Consider the following 10,306-nt stretch of genomic DNA (forward strand, 5'->3'; position numbering starts at 1 on the left):
TCACAAAATACGACCCGTGAGACTGTCTCACACAAGTTTTTGCCAAAAACCTTGGGGACCAAACATGGTATGATCCCAAACATTTGAGACTAAACAATATCGCATTATTAATTATATTATTAAATCAAAACACTTTGGATGTTTTAAATTCTTCAAATTAGTATATATTTATTTATGATATTAAATAACGATGATTAATATAATAACTATATGACTGAAATTACATATTTAAATTAATATTGTTACAAGATCATACATATAGTAAATTTAATTAAAATATAAGCATCGAATGAGTCGTTTACTTGTCATGATTGTTAACGAATCAGATAAATTATTCATCAATCTTTCAAATAGCCATCCATTAATTATAATATCCAACNCATATTGTGGTCTAGTTTTTTTTGGGAATCAATTTGTTATTAATTTTCAACACGATTTGATATTTTTTATTTGAGTCCATTGTGAACTAATAAATCAAGATTCATAATGAGAATTGAGAAGATCAACTTGTTCTACTAACGATGATACATGTTGATATATAATTTTGATTTATTTCATCGTATTTATTAAATGAATGTCATCTCAACGGTGATCATAAAGATAGACATGATAGATTAACATCATATCAATTTATATTTATGAGCTCATCGCTAAGATGACATTCACTTAGTTTATATATATAGTTTTGTTATGCTGTCCACCAACCGTGTCCACGTTTGTGCTTATCAATAGGATGATACTCAACTATTGAATATACAATTTTGATATGATTCATCGTATGCAGTAGAAGAGTGTAATCACATTGTTGGGTATAAAATAAAAACGGTTGGTAGTCATAACAGCAAAACTACGTAAGTGTGTATTATAGTGTATGTATATATAATGAGTCATCATTGTTTGGTGGACCGGTCAATTGGTAAGAATTCAAAGCTATCATCTTTGTCAGTGTCAACGGTTGAGGGAAGGACTGGAATGCATTTTTGTTGTGGTACTCCTCTTCCTCCCCCATTTCCCCAACGCGTGCAATCTACAGAACAGCTACGTTGACTGCTGGTTGTCTCCGTCAACTCTTCCATTTTTACACCATTATCAATTCTTCATTCTCCGTTGTTCTTCGTTCTCGGAGGAATCAAGCAAAACCCCATGATTGATCCAAGATCATTTGAAGATTTTTCAGGGGTGTGAAGTAGTTCTAATTTTAGGTCAATTTCAATTGCTGATTGGAGTTTGATCCGGGGCTGATTTTGATTCATTAGCACACTGTGTTTTTTCAAGGTGATGTTTCTACGTTAAATATTTTTTTTTTTTTTTTTTTGCATGTAAAGCAGATGATATTGTTTGCTAGGTTTTATGTGGATCAAAGGTTTTTACTTGGTACTCTGGGATTGGGTTTTGTGTAATGCATCCTAATCTCCTCCATAGTTTAGTTGCATCATAGCCGTCACCACTGGCTATTGGAAATAGGGGAATTGAAATGGCTTTGTTCCACAGTGTCATGAATCTTCTTCCAAATTTAATGAATCAATTGAACATCCGAGGAAGTCATAATTAACAGGCGAATGGTAGATCCAGGAGTTGGATTCAGGGTGAAATTAACATTCTAAAAACGTAGTCGGGGAATTACATTTTTACATTATATACGTTTTGTATGGAAGTCATACAGGTTTTTCTCCTTCACTGTTACTTTCAATCTTAGCATGTTAGAGAGTCCAGCCGGCTTGAATTGAATTCAGTCCAGTTAAGGTTTTTCGGAACTTGATCTTGAGCCTTTTTAGAGCCTGAGCTCGAGCTCAACTTTTTTATGTTTGTAGGCTTGTGAACATTTTTTTACATTTTAGTAATATAGTTAGAAAATTAAGGTCAAGCTCAAGAGCCAACCTAGTCATCTAAGCTCACGAATATGTAATGAGAAAATTTTATGAATTCAAGCTGCACTCGCAAGCCAAGCTTGAAGCTCCTGATGTGAGCTCGCAAACATATTCATGATTTTTTTTAAAAGAAAAACTCAAGCTGAATTTGCAAACTAAAAAGCTCAAACTGGAGCTTCTTTGTTAGGAGCACGACAAGCGAGCTCTCACATGATTTTTGTAACCGAGTCCAATCCTGCATAAGTAAACATTAATGCTTCTGTTTTTGTTACAGTTGCTCTGATTTTTCATGGCTGGAAGCTGGGATGGAAGTCATGGCGAAGATTATCACTCAGATGACAGTCACCATTTTGAGAGACTACATATAGAACCTATTTATGACGCTTTCATATGTCCCTTAACAAAACAGGTGATGAGACATCCTGTGACATTGGAAAATGGGAAAACTTTTGAGAGAGAGGCGATTGAAAAATGGTTCAGGGATTGCCGAGAGAGTGGCAGAAGGCTGGCTTGCCCTCTAACATTGAGAGAGTTAAGAAGCGCAGAAGTAAATCCAAGTATCGCTTTACAGCAAACAATTGAAGAGTGGAATGCAAGAAACGAAGCTGCTAAGCTTGACATGGCTCGTAGGTCGTTGTCCTTGAACAGCCCAGAGAATGATATTCGACAGGCTTTGAAGTTCGTTCAGAATCTCTGTCGAAAAAGTCAAGCGAATAAGCAAGTAATTCGTAATGCAGAGCTGATACCGATGATCATTGATGTGCTGAAGAGCAGTAATCGTCGAGTTCGCTGCATGGCTCTTGAAACGCTTCAAATTGTGGTGGAGGAAAACTTTGATAATAAGGTTGTCAAAGGTTGATGGTTTATTTTGCATTTTAAACATTTGTATCGGTTCAAGTTGTCGTTTGTGACAACTACTCAGCACTATCGGTTTTGCAGGACATAATGGCTGAAGGGGACACTGTGCGCACCATTGTCAAATTTTTATCCCATGAGCAATCCAAAGAGAGGGAAGAAGCCGTTTCTTTACTTTATGAGCTCTCTGAATCCGAAACACTATGCGAAAAGATTGGTTCAGTGAATGGAGCTATTCTTATTTTAGTCGGAATGGCTAGCAGTGATTCGGAAAACCTTGTAACTGTCGAAAAAGCAGAAAAAACCATAGAGAATCTAGAAAAATGTGAGAACAACGTAAGACAAATGGCTGAATGCGGAAGATTGCAGCCTCTCCTGAGAAGACTGCTTGAAGGTGCACTCAGCAATCTCGATACCCTTTTTTATGTTAGATTTATCATTCTTTTGGAATATTATTATGAATGTTGATGAAAAAAGCTTTATACTAGTGATAGAGTTGCAACAATGATATAATTTTTATGGGCTTACAGAAAAATTTACTAAAAGTCAGAACTGTGGTAAGACCTTGATATGAATCATTGCAGGCTCCCTGGATACTAAGTTATCAATGGCTGCCTTTCTTGGAGAACTGGTACTAAACAATGATGTGAAAGTTTTTGTAGCCAGAACTGTTGGCTATTCGCTTATCAATCTTATGAGGAACAATAATATGCAATCCAGAGAGGCGGCTCTCAAAGCTTTGAACCAGATCTCATCAGACGAGGCTAGTGCTGAGGTTTTGATAGAAATCGGTATCCTCCCCCCTCTTGTTAAGGATTTGTTCACCGTTGGAGCTAACCAGCTTCCCATACGGTTGAAAGAAGTTTCGGCAACCATTCTTGCAAATGTTGTGAATTCTGGACATGCTTTTGATTCGATCCCAGTTGGACCGGACAACCAAACACTGGTCTCTGAGGAAATAATTCATGGCCTCCTACATCTTATCAGCAACACTGGGCCAGCAATTGAGTGCAAGCTTCTCCAAGTACTTGTCGGGTTGACCAGCTCTCCCACAACTGTATCAGGTGTAGTTTCTGCTATTAAAAGTTCAGGGGCCACTATTAGTTTGGTTCAGTTTATCGAAGCGCCTCAGAGGGATTTAAGAGCGGCCTCGATAAAGCTTCTTCAAAATCTCGCGCCACAAATGGGGCCGGAATTAGCTGGTTGTTTACGTGTGACATCTGGTCAGCTCAGTAGCCTAATGAAGGTGATATTTGAGAATACAGGAATGACCGAGGAGCAGGCAGCAGCTGCTAGGCTTTTAGCCGATCTCCCTGAAAGGGATACAGGCCTCACGAGACAGATGCTAGATGAAAGCGCATGCCAGCTGCTTATTTCCCGAATCATACGGATCCGACAGGGGGAGATGAGAGGCAGCCGGTTCATGACCCCTTATTTAGAAGGACTTGTCAAGGTATTAGCAAGAATCACATTTGTTTTGTCCGAGGACTCAGGGGCTGCTCTCGCTCTTTGTCAGGTTAACAATCTAGCATCACTTTTCATAGACCTTCTACAAGCCAACGGGCTCGACAACGTGCAAATGGTATCAGCCACGGCTTTAAAGAACTTATCCCAAGAATCTATAAACTTGACTAAGCTACCCGAGTTTCCTGCTCCAGGATTTTGTGCCTCAATTTTCCCTTGTTTAAGCAAGCCACCAGTCATAACTGGATTGTGTAGGGTTCATCGTGGGATATGTTCGTTGAAAGAAACATTTTGTCTCTTAGAAGGGCATGCCGCAGACAAGTTGGTGGCCCTTTTGGACCACACTAACGACAAGGTGGTGGAAGCAGCATTAGAGGCTCTGTCCACATTATTAGATGATGGTGTTGATACAGAACAAGGAGTTCAAGTGTTGCTAGATGCAGATGGAGTAAAGCCTATACTCGACATTTTACTCGAAAAACGAAACGAGAGTCTAAGAAGGAGGTCAATATGGGCAATTGAAAGATTATTGAGAAGTGATGAAATAGCCTATGTAGTTTCTGACAATCCCAATATAAGTACCGCCCTCGTGGATGCTTTCCAACACGGAGATTATCGAACACGACAGATAGCTGAGCATGCCTTACAGCATGTGGATAAATTCCCCAAGTTCTCTAGTATCTTTACAAAAAAGTGATGATAAATTGCTTGATATAGTTTCTTCGTCTTTAAAGATTCCGTATGTACTTTCTCTCGTGTTCTTTGATGTTTTGAGTTGTAAATTTAGAATGTTTGAAGAATTTAGTAGATGCTAAAGTGTAATTTGGTCGCATTTGAACTGGGAACAGCGTTCTTTTCTACATGATTGTGAATCAATCTTCTCTCACGTGAGTATATGATTGTATTTGTTTTTCAAATTTGTTGATGCTTAGCATTTTGCAAGTATCATTTTAAAACTCACAAAACACAAGCTAAACCGAGTTTATGATATATATGCTTGTAAAAATACATTAAAGCTAGGCACAAAAAATCATTCTTCATGCGAGAACATAAAATTAAAAATAAATAAATGTTTGCTGCAAGTTGACAAGGAAATAATTCAAGAAAAAGTTGCCACAAATAAAATCATACAGAAGCAAATCAGATCTACCGTAGTTACAAACGAAGCACTGCCATTGATTTTGTCATGCAGGAAGAAGCATCCAAATCATGCGCCACATGGTTCCTTGAAATATGACTCCAGTTCGTTGTTCTATTGTCAGAAACGTTAAACACAGTGAGGAAATCCAATACCTGTCCAAAAATCTTGAACATTTCGACCCCGAAAATAAGGTCTTCATCAGCCACAAATGCTGCGTTCCAATCCATTGGGGCATCAGGATGTACAGAAACCTCTGTCCAAGATCGATACTCAAGATCAAGTTCCCAAAGCTTCCTAACAGCTTTGTTTCTCCGGCCAATTTGACCATCTCCTTCGCACCAAGAAACGGAGAGCATTAATAGCCGATTCTTGCAGGATATAAGTTTCGGATAATATTCATGCAAACGGGGTGGGAAGGGGGTAGTTTGGATTCTGGTCCAATATCCTCTTTCTACGTCGTATCCAACAAGTTTGTCACTCTCTGAGTAAACGTAAAAAATCCCGTCACAGATGGCACCAGAACAAGCAACACCAAAATCTAGAGGTACCCTTTGAATCTCTGTCCATTTATTTGATACAGAATCATAGATTTCCCCGGAATCCAATGGTTCATCCCACGATCCAAGACCTCCAACAGCAATCATTATGAATTTTCTACTATCTTTGCCGTGTAAGCTTTCGTGTTTTTGCCTAACAAATTTGAATGTCCTGATATTGGGAAATAGTGAGTTGTCATTTTCATCAAGAGAGTGCCTAGATTGGCGTCTAACTGAGAGTCGGTGTGGATCCTCATAAACATCGGATACACCGCCAACTCTTGCCCTGTAGAAACGTCTGTCAGTTCGATTTTGTTGATTTCTAATGATCAAACAATCAGAACTGAACTCTGAAATTCCTAATATGGGTGACGATCTAGCATACTTCATGGCAGCAACTTTACGCCATGATTTAGTTGAGGGGCTAAATGCCAATACACCTTTGTGAGTCTTGAATGAGATCCTATCCACCCTGCCAAAGTTGGTCAAGCTAGAACAACCCCCGACGATATAAATATCATCCTGGATGCTCGTAACTGAGAACAAAAATCTTCCTTTTAGAACATGAGAATCTAATTTGTGCCATTGGTTGAGGGAAACATCAAATGCATGTATGTCTCCAGAACAATACCCGTCTTTCACAACACCAAACACAAATAACCATGGATTTTGGAACAAGCCTTCCCTCCTCATTTGCATGAACCTAGGAGTCGTCGTCAAGTTTCTCCATTTCTTGCAGACAAGACGGGCATTCATCAGACTCGTCAGTGGGAGTCGAACCAAGCACATCTCAAGAATGTCATCCGGCAGACGCGCATTCACGATATTGTTTTGTTGCACTGCATTAAATGTTAGAAGCTTTCTATTGTTCTTCCTCCAAAACTTCTCCTTCATACCATAGGCAAAGCAATCAACAGTTGCTTCCTCAGTTCCACATATCATAGTGTACCCTTTTCCCTCCTCACTTGCACTTGACCGTTTTCTACTGCCTGAATCACCATAATCTTCACCGGTGTCTGCGCCTACTTTGCAACCTCCACCACGACCATAAAGTGAAAGGCATCTCAAAGACATGCCAGACACCTCATCTTCTTCACGAACTTCGATTTTTTGGTTCTTTTTTTTGAACTTCTGGCTCATACTCCTCACAAGACGTTTGGAAACACTCAAAGACTCAATATCAAGATCAATATGGTCTTCCCCCGTTAATCTTGGCGAGGACATCTTACACCCTTGTTTTGGCCAAACAGAAGCAATCTAATATAGGCAACACTAAATCCATTCTGCTTCAGCCACCTACACAAATACATCAAAGAGAGTCTAAGAATGTTTCTTGCACTTACAAAATATCAATCCAAATATGATGAGTTATGTCAAGTATTTACAGATCAATCAAGAAAAAATTTGGAAGTAAATTAACAATACCATACAATTTTGGATAGAATCCACTCCTAAATAAGAGATGCTAATAACCACAAACTACAAAGTCTATTAACTCGCCTCATTTGCTTGCCTGCTATAGAAATATGAGTACTGCTCTTGATTCAAGAATTGCAAAATTTGAAAATTAAAGAAAAATCTCAAGAAGGGTTCCGGTCCAAGAAAAATGATCTCCAATTGCCCGACCCCAACTCACTGAAACGCCAGGTTAAAGTCAACAAGCACAAGAAATCAAATCACAGATTCATATACCAACTGAAACCCAAAACAAATTACAAAATCAAAAACAAGAACACGCTAAAAATCACCTCCAAGAAAGTGTAAAATCAAGATCTGGAATGTGCTAAAAACCACAAACTACAACGCCAAACCAATAAAGGTAAGTTGTGAATACCTTATATCCGTACGTAAATGGAAAGGTAAGAAATTGTTAAAAGCAGGTGAGATTCATCAAAAATGGCAAACCAAAAAAAAAATAAAAACAAACCTTCAACTCAAAATCAAAGCATTTTCAGCTTTACTATCGACCACCGAAGATCATTTCCGAGAGCCCATTTCAAGATTCACTCTAAAAATGATCGGAAGCAAACCCATGAGATCCAATCTGCATAAAAGCTCAAATCTTTAGAGATCAAGGACCAAATCACTTAAAAATTTCGAGCATTTATGGCGATATCAGTTAAAAGAAAAAGAAATTAATCAAAGGGAATCATATTGTATTTTTATATGTCAATTATAATGACCTTTTCTTTTCTTTTAGTTGGGGATGAATTGTTGGTAAACTGGTGAGTGATGACACCAAGTGCTACCATTCACTTTGCTTTTGAATTTGTTTTTGTTTTTTTTGTTGAATTTTGACTCAAGTCTAAATCACTAAATTTAAATCAGTGATATACTAATTTTATATATAAATATTATCAATAATAAAAATTAAAATTATACAAGTGATACTCGAACGATTTTATAAGAAATAAAAATTCGTCTAAAAAAATTATTCTTTTACACAATCTCATAAGAGTTTTTGTATAATAATTGTACATATAAATACATATAGATTTAGCCTTCGATCCGAAAAATAAAATAACACATTATATAAAACTAATGAAACTTTATTGAAAATTGAGAAAATATTTCTAACTTTTAAAAACACAATATTTGAAAAAACTTTTAATTTTATACATAGCGGGTTTATGTTATTTTGGTGTTTTGCAGGGACGATAAATGCAATTTGTCCATGCATGTACTCACAAAATTTTCTATATCACATGAACAATAATATTTTCTTTGCTCATTTTTGTTTTACTAGATATTTTTGAAGATTAATTTGAAGAATTTTTTTAAAAAACAATCAATGTATATAATATTTCATCAATGTTTTATATATCAAACTGATGATTTTTCAAAAACTATCTTTAGGATGCTATCGTTGTCATTATATTATCCAATATATGATATCAAGATTCACTGAGTCAATAAATTTTAGGAGTATTTTTTTTAAACCTCAGTCAACTCTTTTTTTAAGAAAATGACATCCTCAAGTGTTGAGGATGTCATTTTCTTAAAAAAAGAGTTGACCGAGTTTATTTAATCAATTTTCCCATAAATTTTATGAGTGAAATCTCCCTTTCATTTGATATCAAATTTAGCTAACATCTACAAATTTTAATGTAATTTATTTAGATATGAGCACTCGTCCCACCTTTGAACTTGAATTTTTGATATTCATCATCTTTAATTTTTTGTACATATTTAAGTTGGTAAACATTCTTGTCATCAAGTTGGCTATAGCATCAAATTCAGCTGAGATTCTAAAAGGCTAGATTTTCAAACTATAGCTCGAGTATGAGTAAAATTGAACTGGAATTCGGATATTGAATTTTTTGAATCTAATTTAAATATGATACTACTCGAACTTAACTCGACTTTATTATATCCGTATATTAAGTAATAATAATTCTTCATTTAGGCCAAAGTTCAAGTTAAAAATGAGAAACATGAGATAAAATATAGCATACAAGAATATATTAAACCTATTTTGATCCTTTTGAGTTGTCCTGTCATAGTTTCATCCATTTGTCTATTATTATTTTCCAAAAAAATTAGTTGCTTAGTTATAACAATCACATCAAATATATGTATAAACCAAAAAAAAAAAAAATTAATAATGTCTTGATGGTGGCTGCCAACTATGTGCCACATGTAATGAAATGGTACATTACTTTCTTGTTCATTTGTCTATTAATTAATTGGTTATCATTTCACCATCATGAAATTTTTGAAAATAAGGGCATTATGAGGTTGTTCTTTTCTATAGAAAGTTTTTTTTAATGGAATTTGAATGATTCAAGAATTTGATGGGTGGTGCCATTTATTGATACTTGAATATATATATATATATATATATTATTAAAATAATAATATGGGAATCTAGAGAAAAAAATTAAATTGTTTTCAATCCTCTTGAACAATGGAATTTATTTTTGAATTTGGTTGGGTTAAATGGGGTCCATCCACATGATTATGAGTGTGCGCATGCTACTTCAACTACTGTCAATTTCTTGTGATGCATTATGAACTTACAAAGTATATCATTTGAAGCTCATTTGTCTCGGAGTGGGTCAACGTATAGTTTATTCAACTATATTCCGAAGAATATCATGAATTCGAATTAAAAGTCATAGATTACTCGAAATCAAGCTAAGAATTAAGATAGTTTGGTATCTAAATTATAGATATTTCTGGTGATTAGAGTGTATTGCAAATTTATGTTTTCGTCGTTTGGGTTTTGAGCAATCCTCCTCAGTGACCGAGAAGACTAGAAGAGTCTGTCGATGTAAAGTAGAGCTTTAACCTAGTAGCACTGGTTTCTTGAAGAATACAACATAAGATAGTTTTGAGGTTATGAAAGGTAGAGACAACGTCGAGGATGAATAAGAACGTATAAGACGACATACACTATTGGAATTAGCTAGGACAATGGAAAGAAAACCAATCCGGATATC

The 10,306-nt window shown here is 36.0% G+C and overlaps 2 protein-coding genes across 5 annotated transcripts; one reads left to right on the forward strand and one right to left on the reverse strand.

Annotated features, from left to right (window-relative positions):
* The first annotated feature begins 901 nt into the window (after positions 1–901).
* Positions 902–5,073, forward strand: LOC140961430 (U-box domain-containing protein 44-like). Its single transcript, XM_073419939.1, has 4 exons — positions 902–1,275; positions 2,143–2,712; positions 2,808–3,117; positions 3,308–5,073. The coding sequence occupies exons 2-4, from the start codon at positions 2,158–2,160 to the stop codon at positions 4,882–4,884; spliced, it is 2,442 nt and encodes an 813-aa protein (XP_073276040.1). The 5' UTR covers positions 902–1,275; positions 2,143–2,157; the 3' UTR covers positions 4,885–5,073.
* A 166-nt stretch (positions 5,074–5,239) lies between these two features.
* Positions 5,240–8,135, reverse strand: LOC140961630 (F-box/kelch-repeat protein At5g42350-like). 4 transcript variants are annotated; one of them, XM_073420273.1, is made up of 3 exons: positions 8,048–8,135; positions 7,792–7,908; positions 5,240–7,160 (listed from the first exon to the last, which is right to left on the reverse strand). In XM_073420273.1, the coding sequence occupies exon 3, from the start codon at positions 7,086–7,088 to the stop codon at positions 5,343–5,345; it is 1,746 nt and encodes a 581-aa protein (XP_073276374.1). In that variant the 5' UTR covers positions 7,089–7,160; positions 7,792–7,908; positions 8,048–8,135; the 3' UTR covers positions 5,240–5,342. The 4 variants fall into 4 exon arrangements, with proteins under 4 accessions (XP_073276374.1, XP_073276377.1, XP_073276376.1 ...); XM_073420276.1 differs by lacking the exons at positions 7,792–7,908; positions 8,048–8,135 and adding an exon at positions 7,699–7,784; XM_073420275.1 differs by lacking the exons at positions 7,792–7,908; positions 8,048–8,135 and adding an exon at positions 7,378–7,677.
* Positions 8,136–10,306: the final 2,171 nt, after the last annotated feature.

This window comes from Primulina huaijiensis, chromosome 16 (assembly GCF_012295235.1).
Source record: "Primulina huaijiensis isolate GDHJ02 chromosome 16, ASM1229523v2, whole genome shotgun sequence".
In the NCBI taxonomy this organism is placed as follows: Eukaryota; Viridiplantae; Streptophyta; class Magnoliopsida; order Lamiales; family Gesneriaceae; genus Primulina; species Primulina huaijiensis.